Source organism: Jaculus jaculus, chromosome 1 (assembly GCF_020740685.1).
Source record: "Jaculus jaculus isolate mJacJac1 chromosome 1, mJacJac1.mat.Y.cur, whole genome shotgun sequence".
In the NCBI taxonomy this organism is placed as follows: Eukaryota; Metazoa; Chordata; class Mammalia; order Rodentia; family Dipodidae; genus Jaculus; species Jaculus jaculus.
This window is the reverse complement of record NC_059102.1, coordinates 178,025,766-178,047,650: the sequence shown is the minus strand read 5'-3', so window position 1 is coordinate 178,047,650 and position 21,885 is coordinate 178,025,766. Positions and strand designations below refer to the sequence as shown.

At 43.0% G+C, this 21,885-nt stretch overlaps 1 protein-coding gene across 2 annotated transcripts in view; it reads right to left on the bottom strand.

Moving 5' to 3' along the window:
- Positions 1–507: 507 nt before the first annotated feature.
- Positions 508–21,885, bottom strand: part of Mtch2 (mitochondrial carrier 2) — a 31,557-nt gene continuing 10,179 nt past the window's right edge. For both annotated transcript variants that reach the window (XM_045141719.1, XM_045141720.1), the window contains exons 6-13: positions 21,323–21,380; positions 21,039–21,090; positions 18,654–18,713; positions 14,990–15,083; positions 13,513–13,560; positions 11,856–11,923; positions 7,457–7,532; positions 508–718 (exon numbers count right to left, since the gene is read on the bottom strand). In XM_045141719.1, coding sequence (XP_044997654.1) covers positions 632–718; positions 7,457–7,532; positions 11,856–11,923; positions 13,513–13,560; positions 14,990–15,083; positions 18,654–18,713; positions 21,039–21,090; positions 21,323–21,380 — 543 coding nt within the window. In that variant the 3' untranslated portion in view covers positions 508–631. The remainder of the gene's footprint in view (positions 719–7,456; positions 7,533–11,855; positions 11,924–13,512; positions 13,561–14,989; positions 15,084–18,653; positions 18,714–21,038; positions 21,091–21,322; positions 21,381–21,885) is intronic.

Sequence of the window (21,885 nt, the reverse complement as noted above, 5' to 3'; positions counted from 1 at the left end):
ATCATGCCCAAGTCTGCAATTGTCCTTTTTCTTTGTTGTTGGTGACATTTTCCTCACTTATAACAGAACAAAGGCATGGAGGCTTCTGGTAGAGATTTTCTACAGTAAGTGAGCAGTAGAGTGCCCTTTTTCAGAAGTAAGACTTGCTTAAGATTGATCCCCTGTGCCTAGAAGCATATATTGGGAGGCAGATCGGTGGATGTGCTGCCTTTTTAAGATCTACTCAAGAAAAATAATCCATAAACTCCCATTTAGTATGTCTAATTCTCTTAAATTTTATAGAATTGTTTCTTTCTTACTGGGATTCTACTCTTCATTTTACAAAGCCTTACAATGAGGCTCAGAGTCACATGAAGACATGCTTGTTCCTGTAGGAAAATATTTGTTTTCTCTTTAAAACAAAAATCTAGAGCAGAAACATCCCCTTTCAGAATATCTAAAGGAGAACACCAGTGGCAAATGATGTTGTGTTAGGAAAAAGAACAAAAAAGGCAGACACCATTCACCTCCTTTTTCCCAAGATTAAATGATTATTAAAAACGCGCGCCACACTGTATAGAAATCAACATTCTCTCCCATAATTCTATGCATCTGGGATTCTAGAAATGTCACTGTCCCTGCCCCCACATCTTCAAATTAACATTCTCAGGTCACAACAGTAAGTCTTCCCAAAGGGAACCTTCCGGAAAAACAAGCTATTTCCTCGGCTCATATTTCCCTGGAAAAAAAGAAACAGAAATAAGGCTTAGCATGAAAGTGAAGCCAGCCAATTCAAATCAGTACAATTGCAAATGAACGTTTCTGGGAGACACAACTAATATGACCAGGACAAAAGTAGAACTCTGTGCCGGGTGTGGTGGCGCACGCCTTTAATCCCAGCACTTGGAAGGCAGAGGTAGGAGGATTGCTGAGACTTCAAGGCTACCCTAAGACTACATAGTTAATTCCAGGTCAGCCTGGACCAGAGTGAGATGCTACCTCGAAACCCCAGCGCCCCCAAAAAAGTAGAACTCTGTATCAATAACAACTAGAGATTTTCACTCTCCAGTAACCTGAGCTACTGAAGAACTAATTATATTTTCTCTTCTTTAAAAAGCAATAGTTTCTTTTTAGGGATAAGAGGATGACTCACTGGTAAAAGGCACTTGATTTGCAAAGCCCTGTGAACCTGGGTTCAATTCCCCAATACTAAGGTAAAGCCAGATTCACACAGTGGTGCATGCAATAGGAGTGCATTTGCAGCAGTAAGGGGCCCTGGTGCACTCATATTTTCTCTCTGCTTGCAAACAATTAAAAATACTTAAATACTTATTTTATTTATTTAAGAAAGAGGCGGGGGGGGGGGAGAGAATATGAATGGGAGTGCCAGGACCTTTAGCCACTATAAACAAACTTCAGAGGTATGTGCCCCTTGCACATCTGGTTCACGTGGGTACTAAGGTATGGAACCTGGGTCCTTAGGCTTTCCAGGCAAGCACCTTAACTATTAATCCATCTCTCCAGGCCTTTTTTTTTTTTTTTTAATGAGAGACAGAGAGAGAGAGAAGGAATATGAATTAGTATAACAGGGCCTTAGCCACTGAAATCAAACTCTAGATGCTTGTGTCACCTAGTGGGCAAGTGCAAACTTATGCTTGCCTCACCTTTGCATGCCTGGCTTATGTGGGATCTGGAGAGTTGAACATGGGTCCTTAGGCTTTGCAGGAAAGCACCTTAACTGCTAAGCCATCACTCCAGCCCCTAAGTTTCTTTTTTACTTATTTATTTATTTTTTGTTTTTTCAAGGTAGGGTCTCACTCTAGCTCAGGCTGACCCAGAATTCACTATGTAGGTCTCAGAGTGACCTCAAACTCATGGTGATCCTCCTTCCTCTGCCTCTCGAGTGCTGGGATGAAAGGCGTGCACCAACACAACCGGCAAGTTTCTCTTTTAGATAGAATGCTAAAAGAGCCCTTGTTGGCCTGAAACTTGCTATGATATCAGACTGGATTTGAACTTGTAGCAATCCTCTTACTTCTGCCACCAAAGTGCTGGAATTACAGGCCACAAACAGCTGAAATAGTCAGGTTTCTAAGAACTAAAAATCTTTCAATAAGAGGCTGGAGAAATGGCTTAGCAGTTCAGGTGCTTGCCTGTGAAGCCTAAGGATCCAGGTTGAATTCCCCAATACCCACTAAGCCAGATGCACAAGATGGCACATTTTCTGTCTCTGCCTGATTTTTTTCCCCCTCTCTCTCAAATAAATAATTTAAAATATGGTTTATTTATTTGAGAGAATGAAACAGAGAGAATGGCTATGCCAGGGCCTCCAGCCACTGTAAATGAACTCCAGATGCAAGTGCCGCCTTGTGCATTTAGCTTACGTGTGTCCTGGGGAATTGAACTTGGGTCCTTTTTTTTTGTTTGTTTTTTTGAGATAGGGTTTCACTTAGCTCTGGCTGACCTGGAATTCACTGTGAACTCTCAGGGTGGCCTCAAACTTATGGCAATCCTCTTTCCTTTGCCTCCTAAATGCTGGGATTAAAGACATGGCGCCACCACGCTTAGCAATTAAAAAAAAAATTTTGTTGTTCACTGTTAGTTATTTGAAAGCAACAGACACAGAAAGCGGGGGGGGGGGGGGGAGGAGGGAGAGGGAGGGGAGAGACAGAGAATGGACACACCAGGGCCTCCAACCACTGCAAACAAACTCCAGACGCATACACCCCCTTGTGCATCTGGCTAATATGGGTTCTGGGGAATTGAGCCTTGAACTGAGGTCCTTAGGCTTCACAGGCAAGCGCTTAACTGCTAAGCCATCTCTCCAGCCCCCATTTTACTTATTTTTATTTTATTTATTTATTTGACAGAGAAAGAGGGGGAGAGAGAATGGGCGTGCCAGGGCCTGCAAATGATCTCCAGATGCATGCGCCCCCTTGTGTATCTGGCTAACATGGTTCTGGGGAATTGAGCCTCAAACCAGGGTCCTTAGGCTTCACAGGCAAGCACTTAACTGCTAAGCTACCTCTCCAGCCCCAATTTTTTTTAATTAAAGAAAAATCTCAGTTGAGTGTCATGGCACATGCCTTTAATCCCACATTTAGGAGGCAGAGGTAGGAGGATCTCTGGGAGTCTGAGGCCACCTTGAGATTACATAGTGAATTACAGCCTAGAGACCCTACTTCAAAACAACAACAAAAGGGCTGGAGGGATGGCCTAGCAGTTACGGCAGTTAGTTGCCTGCAAAGCCAAAGAACCCAGGTTCAATTCTCCAGGACCCACATAAGCCCAGATGCATAAAGTGGCACATGCATCTGGAGTTCACTTGAAGTGACTAAAGGCCCTGGCATGTCCATTCTCTCTCTCTCTCCTCCCTTCCTCCCTCCCTCCCTCCCTCCCTCCCTTTCTTTCTTTCTTTTTATTTGAGAGCGAGAGAGAAAGAGGGAGAGAGAATGGGCATGCCAGGGCCTTCAACCACTTGAACTCCAGACGCATGTGCCCCCTTGTGCATCTGGCTTACCTGGGTCCTGGAGAGTCAAAACAGGATACTTTGGTTTTGCAGGCAAATGCCTGAACTGCTAAGAATAAAAAGGGGAGGGGCTGGGGAGATGGCTTAGCAATTAAGGAGCTTGCATGCCAGGCCTAAGGACCCAGGTTTGATTCTCCAGATTCCTCATAAGCCAGATGCACAAGGTGGTACATGCGTCTAGAGTTCTGACTCCAGTGACTGAGGCACTGGCGTTCTCATTCTCCCTGAACCCCCTCTCCCCCACTGCCAATTAATAAAAAAATATTTTTAAAAAGCCTCACAGTAAGGGTTGGAGAGATGGATTAGATTAGTAGTTAAAGACATTAGGATGCAAAGCCTGATGGAATGGGTTTGATTCCCCAGTACTGACATGAAATCAGGTGCAGAAAGTGGCACATGAATCTGGAGTTTGTTTGCAATAGCAGAAGGCCCTGTTGTACTCATAATTATTCTCTTTCTGTCTGCCACTCTCTCTCTCTCTCAAAAATTACACCCCCCCCACATATATAAAATATATATCACACAATAAGAGTAAGAGCATTCTGAGTAAATGAGTCAAATAATAGGCTTTGAAAAAGTTAGCCTTGCTGGGCGTGGTGGTGCACGCCTTTAATCCTAGCACTTGGGAGACAGAGGTAGGAGGATTGCAGTGAGTTTGAGGCCACCCTGAGACTCCATAGTGAATTCCAGGTCAGCCTGTGCTAGAGTGAGGCCCTACCTCAAAACCCCCCCACAAAAAAGAAAAGTTACATAATTGACACTACTTTTAGTCCTAATTTCTTTTAACTATTTTATTTTTCTTTATTTGACAGAGAGAAAGGAGACAGAGAGGGGGGGGGAGAGGGAGGGAGGGAGGGAGAAAAATAGGCAAGTCAGGGCTCCTAGCCATTGCAGATGAACTCCAGATGCATGTGCCACCTTATGCATCTGGCTTATATGGGTCCTGCAGAATCGAACCTGGGTCCTTTGGCTTTGCAGACAAATGCCTTAACTGCTAAGCCATCCCTCCAGCCCGAGTCCTAATTTCTTCATATGTGAAGCAGGACTGTAAAATATATTATCTACTGGGCTTGAGAGACAGCTTAGCAGTTAAAGTACTCATCTGTGAAGCAGAAGGACTCAGGTTCAATCCTTGGTACCCATGTAAACCAGATGCATAAGGTGGCACATGCATCTGGAGTTCATCTGCAATGGCTAGGAGCCCTGGTGTGCCCATTCTTTATCTGCTTCTTTCTCTCTCTCTCAAATAAATAAAAACAAAATTAAAAAAGAGTGAAAAATAGTACTTATCAGATTGGTGTACTATAATCCAAACACTAAGGGAGGCTGTTGGCCTACATAGTGAATTCCAGGTCAGTCTGGTCTAGAGTGAGACACTGCTTTAAATAAAGAAATGAGGGCTGGAGAGATGGCTCAATGGTTCAAGAAAGTTGCTGGTAAGCCTGCCAGCCCAGTTCCCAGTACCTATGTAAAGCTGGATAAAAAAAGGTCAAAGTAAAGCCCAGCGTGGTGGCACACGCCTTTAATACCAGCACTCAGGAGCCAGAGGTAGGAGTATCACCGTGAGTTCAAGGCCAACCTGAGTGTACTACATTGTGAATTTCAGGTCAGCTTGGGATAGAGTAAGACTGTACTTTGAAAAACCAAACAGATTGAAAAATAAAGTAATTCATTTTCTATGTGCTTTCCTTCTACCATGGGGTGTTAGTGAGAAAGTAAGGAAACAAAAGCCATTTTCCTCTTAAATGCAGACCAAGCTAAGACATTGTCTTACAGAGTATAAAATTTGGTCTGCAGAAGGGATAGGGTTATAGCTCAGTGGCAGAGTGTCTAGCATATGTAAGGCCCAGGGTCCAATTACTAGCACCACAAAAAGAAACTGAAAAATTGGTCTGGGGGTAAAGCTTAGCGGTAGCTCTGGGTTTGATCTCCAGTACTGCCAAAAAAAAAAAGTAGTAGTAAAATTAAGAATGAAGCCAGGAGCGCATGCCTTAAATTCCAGCACTCAGGGGACAGAGGTAGGAGGACTGCTGTGAGTTCAAGGCCAGCCTGGGACTCAACAGTGAGTTCCTGCTAGGTGTGGTAGTATACACCTTTACTCTCAGCACTCAAGAGGCAGTAGAATTGCTGTGACTTTGAGGTCAGCCTGACACTACAGAGTGAATTCCAGGTCAGCATGGGCTACAGTGAGACCCTACTTTGAACCCCCCAACACACAAAAATCAGAACGAAACTACAATATTCATGTTAAGTTTATAGCGAAGTCATTCAAAGTTTTTAGGCTGGATTCACAAGTGGCATGAACAGTGAGCAAAAAGTAACCACAGCATTGGGGCCTTTTTACTTCAGAGTCCAGTCTGAGAGAGCACAAGCTCTATGAACAAAGAGACCTTTTTTTAATCAGAAGCACTGGTGCTATGAAATAATGCAACAAAGAAAGAACTTTATTATATGCTCTCTTGCACAATCCTTTAGAAAATGCATGCCACTCAAAATCAGCTTTAAACTAAGAACCATTTGAAGTGATCCCATGCTAACGTTAGTCTATAGCCAGCCATTCTGTTTTTTTCTTTCTTTCTTTTATTTTTCCAAGGTAGGGTCTCTAGTCAAGAATTCACTATGTAGTCTCAGGGTGGCCTCCAACTCAGAGATCCTCCTATCTCTGCCTCCTGAGCGCTGAGATTAAAGGCAGTGCCACCACGCTCAACTCAGTATTTTCTTTTCTAATAAAGCTTTGCCTAGATTGCCCCACCATATTTGGTTACAGATGATATAAACACATGTACCCACTTGTGCATCTGGCTTATGTGGATACTGGGGAAACGAACCTGGGTCCTTAGGCTTCATAGGCAAATGCCTTAACCATTAAGGCATCTCTCCGGCTTTTTTTTTTTTTTTTTCTTCTTTCTGAGATAGGATCTCACTCTAGCTCAGGCTGATGTGGAATTCACTCAGGGTGGCCTCTAACTCTTGGCAATCCTCTACCTCTGTCTGTGTTGGGATTAAAGGTGGGTACCATCATGCTTGGCACAGCCCAGTTTTTTTTTTTTTTCCCAAAAATTTTTTTTAAAGGTGTGTGATGCCTGCTTTTTTTTTCTTTAATATTTTATTTCTGTATTTGAGAGAGAATGGATGTATCAGAGCCTCCAGCCACAGCAAACGAACTCCAGATACATGGCCCACCTTATACATCTGGCTTACAGGGGTACTAGGGAATTGAACCTGGGTTCTTGGGCTTTGCAGGCAAGTACCTTAACCACTAAGCTATCACTCCAGCCCTGTTTATTGCCCAGCACGGTGATGCATGCCTTTAATCCCAGCACTTGGGAAGCAGAGGTAGGAGAAACATCCTGTGTTCAAGGCTACCCTGAGACTACATAGTGAATTCCAGGTCAACCTGGGCTACAGTAAGACCCTGTCAAAGGAAAGAAAAGAAAGAGAGGGAGGAAGAAGAAAAAAAAGGAGGAGGAGGAGGAGAAGAGGAAGAAGAAAAGAAAGGAGTCTGAAATCAAGGACATTATTTAAATACCTAGGAAAATTAACTACCTGGACCTTAAAATTATTTGTAACTTGAATTTGAATTTTGCTGTTATGCTGGAGTGACACACTGCACACTGCATTAGCAGTTAAAAAGTTAACATCAGGGGTTCCAAGTTATTAAGAAAGCAAACAGGGTGCAAGGGTGAGGCAGGAAAATTATTGTGAGTTCCTGGTCAGCCTAGGATAAAATGAAACCGTCTTGGGGGGGGGGGGAGAAACAGAAGAAAAACTAAATTTAAAGAAAACAAGTAGAAAATAAGAAAGGGATGGGAGCCAGAGGAAAGAGGATTGCCGTGAGTTTGAGGCTACCCTGAGACTACACAGTGAGTTCCAGGTTAGCCTTGGCTACAGTGAGACCCTACCTTGAAAAACCAAAAAAAGAAAAGAGAAAGATATGGGAAAAAATACCTCTTTTTGTAGAATGCACCAACAATCTATCCAGGAAGTATATATTGGGGAGTAAGGAGGGGATCCCCCAGCAAGCCTGAAAAAGAAAAAAAATTACTCAGTTTAGTATTTACCAAAATCATTCAAGAGATACATACTTTTTTTGTTGTTGCTATTTTTAAAATTTATTTATTTATTGACAAGGAAATAGAGAGGAGAGAAGAGAATGGGTGTGCCAGGGCCTCTAGCCACTACAAACTCCAGATGCATGAGCCCTTTTGTGTATGTGGCTTATGTGGGCCCTGGGGAATTGAACCTGAATCCTTTGGCTTTGCAGCCAAGGGCTTTAACCACTAAGCCTTATTTCCAGCCCTTTTTTGCTAATTTTTTATGAGAGCGAGAATTGGTGTGCAAGCAGAGAGAGAAAGAGAGAGGGAGAGAGAGAGAAGGAGGAGGAGGAGGAAGAGAAGGAGGAAGAGGAGGAGATGACGATGACAATGACAGATATACACACAGATACAAAGGAGAGAAACCTGGGTGTGGTGGCACATGCCTTTAATCCTAGCATTCAGGAGGCAGAGGTAGGAGGATATTGTGAGTTTGGAGGCCACCCAGAGACTACAACAACTACAACATGGTGAATTCCAGGTCAGCCTGGACTAGAGTGAGACCATACCTTGAAAAACAACAAAAAGAAGTAGAGAGAGAATGGGCATGACAGGGACCCTGGCGGCTGCAAAAAAAAACTCCAGATGCCATGTACTATTTTGTGTTTCTGAGGAATCAAATCCTGTTCAACAAGAATACAAAACAGGCATACAAATCAAGCATTTACTGTCAATAAATCATAAAGAAATTTCTTCTTCTTCTTCTTTTTTTTTTTTTGGTTTTTCGAGGTAGGGTCTCACTCTGGCCCAGGCTGACCTGGAATTCACTATGTAGTCTCAGGGTGGCCTCGAACTCATGGCGATCCTCCTACCTCTACCTTCCGAGTGCTGGGATTAAAGGCATGCACCACCATGCCCTGCTTGTTTTTTTTGAGGTAGTGTCTTACTCTGGCCCATGCTAACCTGGAATTCACTATGTAGTCTCAGGGTGGCATTGAACTCATGGCAATCCTCCTACCTCTGCCTCCCAAGTGCTGGGATTAAAAGTGTGCATCACCATGTCCAGTTTAAGAGGTAGTTTTAACACAACAAGCTGCACTGAAGGAAGGGAATGATCAAGCATCTCATATTTAGACTTCAAATCAACAGCTGGGTATGGTGGCACACGCCTTTAATGCCAGCACTTGGGAATAGAGGTAGGATGATTGCTGTGAATTCCAGGTCAGCCTGGACTAAAGCAAGACTCCACTTCAAAAAATAAAAAAGATTTTAAATTAACAAATAAAAACTTCAATATTATTCTCTACATTTAGGCTTTTCTTTCTTTTTAAAAAAATTTTGTTTTTTAAGTTTTATTTATTTGAGTGCAACAGACAGAGAGAGAAAGAGGCAGAGTGAATGGGTGCGTCAGGACCTCCAGCCACTGCAAATGAACTCCAGATGCATGCACCACCTTGTGCATCTGGCTTACGTGGGTATTGGAGAATCAAGCCTCGAACTGGGGTCTTTGGGTTTCACAGGCAAGCACTTAACTGGTAAGCCATTTCTCCAGCCCAACATTTAGGTTTTTCATAGTAGATAAATGAAACAAGAGTAATTTTATGATTCAACAAGCTGACTCTTCTGGGCTGGAGAGATGGCTCAGTAGTTAAGGCGCTTATCTACAGATCTTAGCACTTGGGGCATGAATCTGCAGTCCCCGTGCAGTGGCTAGAGGTCCTGGAGAAGCCCTTTTCTTCTGCAGTCTTTCTCTCATAAATAAATACTACAACAGCTGGACGTGGTGGCACATGCCTTTGATCCCAGCACTTGGGAAGCAGAGGTAGAAGGATTGTTGTGAGTTCAAGGCTACCCTGAGACTACATAGTGAATTCATTGTCAGCCTAGGCTACGGTGAGACACTACTTTTGAAAACAAACAAACAAACAAAAAACCTGGGGGCTGGAGAGATTGCTTAATAGTTAAGGCACTTGCCTGCAAAGCCAAAGGACCCAGGTCTGACTACCCAAGACCCATGTAAGCCAGATGCACAAGAGGGCACATGCATCTGGAGTTCGTCAGCAGTGGCTGGAGGCCCTAGCATGCTCATTCTCTTGAACTCTCGGCAATCCTCCTACCTCTGCCTCCCGAGTGCTGGGATTAAGGGCATGCGCCACCACGCCCGGCTAATAGCTATTTAATTTTTTAAATATTTTATTTATTTGACAGAGAGAGGCAGTGAGAAAGACAGAAAGAGTAGGAGAGGGAGAGATAATATGGAAACATCTAGTCCTCCAGCCACTCAAACAAACTCCAGATGCATGTGCTTGCCATCTTGTGCATCTGGCTTATGTGGGTCCTGGGGAATTGAACTTGGATCTTTAGGTTTTCCTGGAAAGTGTCTTAACTGCTAAACTCTCTCTCCAACCCACTATTTCACTTCTTGTTTGAAAATAATGGTATTTTGAATGACATATTAGGTTAGGCACTAAATCCATCCTCAATCTCCCCAGTGCTGAAAATTACACACACACACACACACACACACACACACACACACACACACACGCCTGGCTATGGAACAGAGTTGTTTTTCCTTTTTTCTTTTTAGGTATGGTTTCATTCTAGCTCAGGCTGGCCTGGAATTCATTATGTACTCTCAGGATGGCCTTGAAGTCTGGGATTAAAGAGTGGTACCCAGCCAGAGGTTTGTTTTTTTGTTTTTGGAGGCAGGGTCTTGCTCTAGTCCAGGCTGGATTAAAGGTGTGTATGTGCCACCACGCTCGACCTTTAATCCCAGCACTCAGGAGGTAGAGGTAGAAGGGTCGTGGTGAGTTTGAGGCCACCCTGAGACCACACAGTGAATTCCAGAGCAGCCTGACCTACACTGAGACTATGTGAAAAAAACGAAAAATATATATGCACACACACATATAAACAAGGACTGGAGAGATGGCTTAGCCATTAAGGCACTTGCATGCAAAGCCTAAGGACCCAGGTTCGATTCCCATTCCTCACATAAAGCTGGATGCACAGAGCGGTGCATGCATCTGGATTTCGTTTACAGTGGCTAAAAACCCTGTCGAATCCATTCTCTCTATTTGCCTCTCTCTCATAAATAAATGAATAAATAAAATATCTATTATTATTATTATTATTATTATTATTATTATTATTATATTTGAGAGAGAGAGAGATACAGAAATAGGCGGGGAGAGAAAAAGAGAGAGAGAAAATGGGCATGCCAGGGCCTCCAGTCACTGCAAATGAACTCCAGATGTGTGTGCCCTGTTATGCATCTGGCTTACATGGATCCTGGGAGTCAAACCTGAGTCCTTTGGCTTTGTAGGCAAATGCCTTAACCATTAAGTCATCTCTCCAGCCCAAATAAAATATTTTTTAAAAAGATTCTGAAGCCAGCCATGGTGGCACATGCCTTTAATCCCAGCACTCGTGAGGCAGAGGTAAAGGGATCGCTGTGAGTTCAAGGCCACCCTGAGACTACACAGTGTCACCCTGGGCTAGAGCAAGACCCTACCTCGAAAAACAAAAAACAAAACAAAACAAAAGATTGTTCCATGGGGCAATATAGGGGAAAAATACTAGAATCTAATAACAGCATCAACTAAATTCCTACTAGAGCCGGGCCTGGTGATGCACACCTTTAATCCCAGCACATGGGAGGCAGAGGTAGGATGATCACAGTGAGTCAGAGGCCACCTTGAGACTACATAGTGAAATCCAGGTCAGCTAGACTAGAGTGAAACCCTACCTTGGGGGGGAAAAAAAAAATCTTACTAGGTTAGGTCTGTGGGTTAAGTTTATAGGCAGACCATCATCAAGATAAAAAAAAAAAAAAAAAGCAAAGTTGGGGGCTGGAGAAATGGCTCCCATTCAATTGTCCAATGCCCACATAAAGGCAGATGCAGCAGGATATGATGGTGCTCACCTTTAATTGCAGCACTCAGGAGGCATCAGTAAGAAGTTAAGGCACTTGTCTGCCAAGCTTAGCAACCTGGGTTCTATTTCTCATTTGCAATGGCTAGAGGCCCTGGTGCACCCATTCTCTCTCCCTCTCTCTCTCTGTCTAGATAAATAAAATATTTTCAAAACCTTGAAAAAGGGCTGGAGATATGGCTTAGCAGTTAAGGCGCTTGTGTATGAAGCCTAAGGACCCAGGTTCGATTCCCCAATGCCCACGTAAACCAGATGCACAAGGAAGTGCATACATCTGGAGTTCATTTGCACCATCTCTCTCTTTCCCCTCTCTCAAAATAAATAAATAACTTAAAAAAGATGCTGAAACAAACAAGCTACAACAACAAAGTACTTACCCACAATTGTTCACAGCCATAAGATTAGATACAAGCACAAAGGGATATGTCAACATACTGGCAAAAAACTGTAAAAGGTACAAAAACAGCTGAGTTACTAAATCTACTGTTCATTCCTCCCTAAATGCCTAGTACCGTAATGGCCAGACACTTCAACACTTGTTCTTCTTTTCTCAGTAGTACCTTACAAAGACTGCTACTCTTTTTAGGCTTGAAAACACTTCTTTGCAAAATACTACTATACCCAGCATTTGAACAAAAGCCAGAGACTTTTTTTATTCTGGTACTGAATTCTCATTCATACAAAACTGAACGGCATTCTTTTTTTTTTTTTTTTTTTTTTTTTGGTTTTTCGAGGTAGGGTCTCACTCTAGCCCAGGCTGACCTGGAATTAACTCTGTAGTCTCAGGGTGGCCTCGAACTCACGGCGATCCTACCTCTGCCTCCCGAGTGCTGGGATTAAAGGCGTGCGCCACCACGCCCGGCCTGAATGGCATTCTTTAGGAGGAACACTATAACTAAATATTTTGAAGCATTTCAAAATACTCCTGAAGAAAAGCTAGTATGAACATTCTTCCAAACACAATGGAATTACAAGCATGCACCACCACATTTTTATTTTTTTTAAATTTTGGTTTTTCTAGGAAGGGTCTCACTCTAGCTCAGGCTGCCCTTGAACTCACAGCAATCCTCCTGCCTCTGCCTCCCAAGTGCTGGGATTAAAGGCATGTGCCACCACACTCAGCTCAACACACCTGACATTTTAGGTTGAGTTCTGGGGATTCAATTCAGGTCCTCATCATCATAAGGCAAACATACCAACTGAGCCATCTGCTCAGCCCCAACAGAAACTCCCTTAAAAAAGTAACACACTCAGCCCACACCTTTAATCCTAGCACTTGGGAGGCAGAGGTAGGAGGACTGCCATGAGTTCAAGACCAGCCTGCGACTACATAGTGAATTCCAGGTTAGCTTGGACTAGAGTGAAACCCTCTCTCTGTCTCTCCGTCTCTCTCACACACACACCAAAAAAAAAAAAAAAAAAAAAAAAAAAAAAGGTAACTATTAGAGCAGGCTTGGTGGCACATGCCTTTAGTCCCAGCATTCAAGAGGCAGAGGCAGGAGGATTGCTGTGAATTCAAGGCCAGCCTGGGACTACAAATTGAGTTCTAGGTCAGCCTAGGCTGGTGTCAGATTCTACTTCGAAAAAGTAAAACAAACAACAAAAAAAGAGGTAACTATTAGTTGGTTATGGTGGTGGTGGTGGTGGTGGTGGTAATAGTCATCTTAACTACTTGGGAGGTTGAAGCTAAAGGTCTCCTGAGCCCAGGCAACACAGAGACATGGTCTAAAACAGAAAGGAAAAAAAAATTAAGGTAACTACTACAAGATTTCATTGAGCTTAACAGTTACATTTTCTAGTGGGAAGCACAGGACACAATGTGAGCTGCTCCCATGGTCCTAATGAAAGTTAAATAACACCAAACCACATGGGCTGTATGATACTGTGACATATCAACTTATTATAACCATTGACAAACAAAAACAAATTTGAGGAAGATTTTCCAGTGAAACAGCCATGATCCAACAAGCCAGATTTAAATAACACACAACGTAACAAGTATTCCTAAAAGGTTAAGGGAAGTAAATAACTCACTCCTGTAACAGCTTGGGAGTAACTTTTCATTTCATTCATGGTGGAAACCTGAAACAGGGAAAGAGCCTATCAGAATGAATCACAAATTAAGCCAATAGTCAAATGCCCACAAAGTGTTATTAAATATATTCTAATCTAGTTTCTCTAACAGCTTGAAAATTATTTTTGCAGATTAAAAACACAAAATACTATGAGTACAAAAAAGTAGCAGTCTAAATGATTGACAGTGAGAGTTCATAAAAAGATTCACAAATTGCTTATTTCCATCAATCAAGATTGGCAAATTCGGGCTGGAGAGAGATGGCTTAGTGGTTAAGGTGCTTGCCTGCAAAGCCAAAGGACCTCAGTTCAATTTCCCAGGACCCACATAAGCCAGATGCACAAGGTGGTGCATGCGTCTGGAGTTTGTTTGCAATGGCAGGAGGCCCTGGCGTACCCGTTCTCTCTCACTCTCTCAAACAAATAAATAAAATTAATTTTTTTTTTAAAAGATTGGCGGCCAGGCTTGGTGGTGCACACTTTTAATCCCAGCACCTGGGAGGCAGAAGTAGGAGGATCATTGTGAGTTCAAGGCCACCCTGAGACTACATAGTGAATTCTGGTCAGCCTGAGCTAGAGTGGGAAAACCAGATTTGCAAATTCTTGGGTGTGGTGCCACATGCCTTTAATCCCAGTACTCAGGAGGCAGAGAGAGAGGTGGATTGCTGTGAATTAAAGGCCACCCTGAGACTACACAGCAAATTCCAGGTCAGCCTGCTAGAGTGACACCATACCCTGAAATCACCCCCCACTCCCCAAATTTGGCAAATTAAAAAAAAATTACCATGAAAAACTCCTATCACACCAGGATGGTCTTAGGAACAAAGGTAACAGCCTTAATACTTCAAAGACAAAACAGTTCCTGGAAAATATGCTTTACACTGTATCCAAAAGAAAACTTACTACTTGTGTATACAGCCAGCTTTGTATGACACACTTGGAGATGCTCTATCACTACTGAAGAAGCTTATAATACAGATGTAGCCATATATTTCCTGGTGTATTGTTTTTCACTATGCTACAGAGCTGGCTCTATTCAAAGGGACCCCCACATGTGCTGAGATAAGGGCAAGACATCTATGAAAGGCTGAGGTTTCTAGATTCCCCTAACATTCCTCATTCCAGGGAATATACTCCAACATAACCAAGTACCTCCCCTGTGTGTATTGTTTGCTCTAAAAATAGGTATCTCCTTGAAGCCCTGAACAATGACAGGGCTCTCTTGGGGCAAACTCAGGCACATTTTCGGGACTTCGTAATGTGCACCTCTCTTTAGAAAACACTATGGGTCATTACACTAGCCTTTGAAAACTCAAACTATAATGTTAGCCACATAATGTTCAGCATGGCATATAACAAACTGCCAGTTTAAAATAGCTGCTAGGTAAATACAAAAAAAAGCCCCACTCCAGCACATCTTACCAAAGTCACAACCTACCCCACTGTCCAGTGCATAGGTATTGACGAGGTAGGCCAGCGAGTTACAGAGCCACAAAGAAATGATGTCACCTAGGAGGCGAGGGATCAGCCCTCTATGTGAAGACATAATAAAGAACAAAAAAAAAATATGATTAGTAAAAATATACTAAATACAAATAATTCTCAAAGAATTAGAGATTTCACTAAAGCCAGTGAGTTAGCAAAAAACTAACAATCACGAAGACATTAAAGTAGAAAGGGGACTGGTTGGGAAGAAAGTTTCAATGGGACTGGGAAGGGGACAAGAGAAGGTAATGGGAAATGTGAGCAAAATACATTATATACTGCGCCCAAATTTCAATCCATTCTAGGATACTGAAAGAACAAACCCCACAATCTAACCCTCATACCTAGTTCATCTAGTTAAACATAGCAGTATTCATGGCTGACCTCTAATGACTTTTGTCTCCCCCTCCCCCTGCTTTTGTTTTTTCGAGGTTGGGTCTCACTCTAGCCCAGGCAGACCTGGAATTCACTATGTAATCTCAGGGTGGCCTTGAACTCATGGAGATCCCCCTACCTCAGCCTCCCAAATGCTGGGATTTAAGGTGCACGTCACCATACCTGGCTTGTTCCCATTTTTTTAAAACATATTTTTTATTTTATTTGAGAGAGAGAGAGAAAAAAAAAAAAAAAGAAAAGAGGTAAATAGAATGGGCACGCCAGGGCCTTCAGTCACTATAAATTCCAGAAGCATGAGCCACCTTGTGCATCTGGCTTACGTGGGTCCTGAGGAATTGGACCTGGGTCTGTTGGCTTTGTCAGCATGTGCCTTAACTGCTAAGCCATCCCTCCAGCCCCTGTTCCCATTTTTAAAAAGAATCTCAGCTGGGTGTGGTGGTGCAAACCTCAGAATTAGGTAGGCAAAGGGAGGAACATCACTGCTTGGAACTAGTGAGTGCCAGGTCGGCCTGAGCTATAGTGAGACCCTATCTAGAAAAAAATCTCAGCTATACATAGTCTCTGAACTATAGCCAATTGCTCACTGGACTATTCCCGGCCCTTTGCTCTAGCCCAGGCTGGCCTGGAATTCACTATGTAGTCTCAGGATAACCTTGAACTTTCAGCAATCCCCCTACCTCTGCTTCCCAAGAGCTGGAACCATGGCCTGCTCACTGGACTATTAATAATTATAAGCAGGAAGGCCCAAGATTTTCACCGTGCTTTGTAAAAGAGACTTAGAATGGGTTTACAAAACCATTTGATACCCAAATTTGACCAAGCAAAAGATAAGAAAAATTACCAAAAATGGTCCAAAATAAGCCAGGCATGGTGGCTCATACCTTTAATCCTAGCACTTGGGAGGCAGAGGTAGGAGGATTGCTGTGAGTTCGAGAACAGCCTGAGATCCTATCTTGAAAAACAAAAACAAAAGCAAACAACAAAAAAAGGGAGCAAACAAGAGGCTGGAGAAGATGAATCACCTGTTAAGGCACTTGCCTGAAAAGCCTAAGAACTGGGGTTCAACTCCCCAGTACCTATGTAAAGTCAGATGCACAAAGTGGTGTAGGTATTGAGAGTTTGTTTGCAGTAGCTGGAGGCCCCAGTATGTCCATTCTGTCTTTCTTCTCTCTCTCTCTGCTTCCAAATAAACAAATAACTAAATATTAAGCCAGGTATAGGGGCACACACCTTTAGTCCCAGCATTTGGGAGGCAGAAGTAGGAGGTTTGCCACGAGTTTGAGGACACCTTGAGGCTACATAGTGAATCCCAGGTCAGCCTGGGCTAGAGTGAGATCCTATCAATGAAAACCCAAAACAGCAACTGAAGAACTCAGGAAGCCATAATAAGCCTCAGAATCATCAATAGGCCTAAGTTTCTGCTTCCCAGCAAGCTCAGTTTCCTGATAAGGGGAAGTAGACTGACTGCACCATGCGTTCCTGTGGCCATAGATAAAGTTTGCTTAAAATTAAGTTTGTTTAAAGTTCCTCAAATACACATAGCCAATCACAATAAAGGTTACCTAATCTGCTTGGAATTCCCCTAGCCCCCTGACCACCAGCTTTGCCCACCTGTATCCTAAGCCTATCAGAAAAACGCAAGTGCAGTTACTGCTTAAATCAACCAATCATGTAACCATTCTCCTACTTTGTTCAAATCCCTATAAAAAACCTGGCCCCCTGCTGCTCAGGGCTCTTGTATGAATCCATTGCGCTGGTGAAGTCAAGAGCCTGACCTTAAGCCTGAAATAAAGCTCTTTGCTGTTGCATATGTGTCAGACTCTTAATGGTCTTTGGGGACTCTGTGATCTGGGCATAATACAACAACAACAAAAAACCTACAGAAAAGCAAAAGTTTGGAAAAAAAGTTTTTTAAGGTAGGGGTTTCACTCTAGCCCAGGCTGACCTGAAATTCACTACGTAGTCTCAGGGTGGCCTTGAACTCACTCATGATGATCCTCCTACCTCTGCCTCCCAAGTGCGGAGACTAAAGGTGTGCACTACCATGCCCAGCTTGGAATCTTTTAATAAAATATTTTATTTATTTGAGAGAGAGAAAGGCAGATAGAAAGAGAATGGGTGAGCCAGGGCCTCCAGCCACTGCAAGCAAACCCCAGAGGCACCAGGCTTTACATGGGTACTGGGAGACTCAGGCTTTACAAATAAATGCCTTAACTGCTGAGCCATCTCTCCAATCCAAGTTTGGAATCCCCCGCCCTCCCCCGATAGGGTTTTGCTCTAGTCCAGGCTGGCCTGGAATTAACTATGTAGTTTGAGGCTGGCCTCAAATTCAGTGATCCTCCTACCCTGGCCTACCAACTGCTGGGGCTAAAGGAATGTGCCAGCACCAGCCTTTTTTTTTTTGAGATAGGGTCTCACTCTAGCCCAGGCTGTCCTGGAATCTGCTATATAGTCTCAGGGTGGCCTCAACTCAGGGCAATTCTACCTCTGCCTCCCAAGTGCTGGGATTAAAGGTGTGTGTCACCACGCCTGGCTTGGAATATTTACAATAACAGATTTAAGTTAGAAATTAACAAAACTTAATTTAAAGTAAACACAGTGAGTACATTTTTCCAGGGATTAAGCAAAGATTCGTTGCCCTTATTTTCTCCCTTTCCCTTTTCCCCCTTTTTCCTTGTTTTTCCTCACTCCCCTTCTTCTTTCTACCCCCAATTTTTTTTTTGGGGGGGATGGTTCGAGGTAGGGTCTCACTCTAACCCAGGCTAACCTGGAATTTACTATGTAGTCTTAGGCTGGCCTCAAGCTCACAGCGATCCTCGTACCTCTGCTAGGATTAAGAGTATGTGCCACCATGCCTGGCTCCCCTTCCCTCCCCACCTTTCTTCTTTCTCTCTTTTATTCAATATCTATTTGAAAACAAGAGGGAGAAAGAAAGCATATACGGGCATACCAGAACCTCTTGCCATTGCAAACAAACTTCAGACACATGTGTCACTTTGTGGATCTGGCTTTACGTGGCCACTAGGAAATCAAACTTGGAACAGCAGGTTTTGTAAGTAAGTGCCTTAACCACTGAACCAACTCCCCAGCCCACTATTTTTTATTTTCAAGAAAACTTTTCAGAATGCTGGGATTACAGACATGAGCCACAATGCCCAGCACAAGAAAACATTTCTATTAATACAGAAATTACACAGACAAATCAATATTTATTTACTCACGCAAAAAATCCTAGGATGCCTTCTTCCCGGTAGATGGTCACTATAGAGTCACAAAGTCCACTAAGCACACAAGAAGGCAAAGTACATTAATATTATTTGGGAGTAACAAAAAGATCATTGCACTGTGGTGGTGCACACCTTTAATCCCAGCACTTGGGAGGCAGAGGTAGGAGGATCACTGTGAGTTCAAGATCACCCTGAAATTACATAGTGAATTCCAGATCAGCCTGGGCTACAGTGAGACCCTCCCTCAAATAACAAACAAATTAATAAGAAATTGCAATGATTTTTTTTTCAGACATGGTCTTATATATCCTAGGCTAGCTTTGAACTTTGTATGTTGGACGATCTTGAATTCCTGATCCTATTGCCTCCAACTACTCCCAAGTGCTAGGACTACAGGCATGTACGAACACTTTTAGTCACACTTTCTCGCACTCTCTCTGTAAAGATAGTTAAACTTAGAGAAAGGGAAGATAACTAACTATTAAGGGTGTATTATATATAGTTTAGGGTGAATCTGGCTTCAGTGGTACTGTACTCTGTAACTTGTCTGGGTCTATTTTCTGCCATTTTACCGCTCTTGGTACAGGTCAAACAATGTATTAAAAACGTGTTCTATGGGCTGGAGAGATGGCTTAGCGGTTAAGCGCTTGCCTGTGAAGCCTAAGGACCCCGGTTCGAGGCTCGGTTCCCCAGGTCCCACGTTAGCCAGATGCACAAGGGGGCGCACGCGTCTGGAGTTCGTTTGCAGAGGCTGGAAGCTCTGGCGTGCCCATTCTCTCTCTCTCCCTCTATCTTTCTTTCTCTCTGTGTCTGTCGCTCTCAAATAAATAAATAAAAAATTTAAAAAAAACGTGTTCTACAAATGCCAAGCAATCACAAAATGTAAAGCAGTGAAGGAAGATAGGAGAAAGCTAGCTTGTTTTAGGCAGTTCCAGAGTGAACCCCACATTCCATCCCCTCCTGACACAAGAATGGAATTCTTGGTAGAAACAGAACTAGAGTCTGAGACAGACCTAGTTCAATCTACAGCGCCCCCTGCTGCCCACAAGTCTAACATGCTACCAACCAATCAGGTTGCCTTTATAGGCAAGGAAAAAACCTGATTCCTACCCTGCTCAGCTCCTCCTAAATTTCCTTACACAAGCTCCTAGATTTTACTTCACACGTTTCTGGCTTTACTCTGATCTCTCCTTTAAAAGCCTCAGTTTCAGGGCTGGAGAGATGACTTAGCAGTTAAATGCTTGCCTGTGAAGCCTAAGGACCCCAGTTCGAGGTTCGATTCCCCAGGACCCACGTAAGCCAGATGCACAAGGTAGCACATGCGCTTGGAGTTCGTTTGCAGTGGCTTGAAGCCCTGATATGCCCATTCTCTCTCTCTCTCTCTGCCTCTTTCTCTCTCTGTCACTCTCAAATAAATAAATAAAAATGAACAAAAAAAAATTAAATGCCTCAGTTTATCTTATATCCCTTATGCCCCACAGTTTATGATTTCCCTCTAAATAAACTTACTTTGTAATTTACCATTCTTAAGTTCACCTTTGTTAATTTTTTTCTTTTTGTTTTGGTTTTTCAATGTAGGGTCTCACTCTAGCTCAAGCCGACCTAGAATTCACTATGTAGTCTCAGGGTGGCCTCAAACTTTTGGTGATATTCCTACCTCGGCTTCCCGTGTGCTGGGATTAAAGGTGTGTGCTAACACACCTGGCTCTAAAAAATATTTTTTATTTATTTGCAAGCAGAAACATACATATATATATATAGAGAGAGAGAGAGAGGGAGAGGGAGAGGGAGAGGGAGAAGGAGAAGGAGAAGGAAAGGGAGGGAGAGAGAGAGGAGGGAGGGAGCGCGTGCGCAGTAGGGTCTCTAGCAACTGAAAAGGAACCCCAGATGCATGTGTCACCTTATGCATCTGGCTTACCATGGGCTCTGAGAAATTATATCTGGGTCCTTAGGCTTCACAGGCAAGTGTTTTAACTGCTGGGACATCTCTCCAGCCCATCTTTATTAAAGGTACAACAGAACCCAAAACTTGGGTTCATAAATTTTGGAAGACCCCTCCTGAACCCCAAAATCTTGCATCAATAATGCCCTATTTTGGTTTCAACAGATTTTCTGGAGTACTTAAAAACAAAACACTTATGGGCTGGAGAGATGGCTTAGCGGTTAAGCGCTTCCCTGTGAAGCCTAAGGACTCCGGTTCGAGGCTCGATTCCCCAGGACCCACGTTAGCCAGATGCACAAGGGGGTGCATGCATCTGGAGTTTATTTGCAGAGGCTGGAGACCCTAGTGCGTCCATTCTCTCTCTCTCTCTGCCTCTTTCTCTGTCTGTCACTCTTAAACAATAAACAAAAAATTAAAAAAAAACAAAAAACACTTACCAGTACTTAGATTCTCTGCCAATGAATTGTACCATTGATCTCAGAGTGATCACTAGGACACAGAGAAAAGATTTAATATTAAGAGTATATCAACAGCCCCCCTCCCCAAAGTTTTTTCCACCTAAAGATACATTGCTATCTGGGGGGTGGGAGTCAAACAAGCAGACAAGCAAAAAATATGCAGGTAAAGCACTACAGTCACTTCCTGTGCTAGCCATGGTGGCCAGGAGAGATTGGGTTATAAAATAAAGACAGGAAATTTCAGTCGCCAACTGCCAACATACCGTGGAAGGGATGTGTGATAAGGGTAGCAGCAGAACGAGCGATCATCTCTCGAGTTGTCTAGAAAGAAAGAACACAGTTTTGAAACCTAAACAAACACTCAAATCTCTGTGAGAAGGAATATGGATGGATATTGCACTAGATACCATAGCCCTTCTGCCTTAAGAGCCAGGTAACTAACTTCTATGACATAGGAGATTATCAAACATAACGGACTGAACCTTGGGCCTCACATATGCTAGCTAAATTTTCAGCTGAACAGTGGTTATGAAAGCCAGGCATAAAAGAAATTCTAGGGTATACTCTCCTATTGCTTTTGTCCATCTGATGTTGGCCAGGTGATGTCCACCCTCTGTTAATGCAATCATTTTCCCTTGCCATCATGGAGCTTCCCCTCAAAATCTGTAAGCCAAAACAAACACTAAAACAAAACAAAACAAAACAAAACAAAAAAAAACAAGAAAGAAATTCTAGCCTGGGCTAGAGTGACAGCCTACCTCAAACAAACAAAAGCAACAAAAATAAAAAAATCCAATGGCAAATAACTGGGATGAGAAATAAGCAA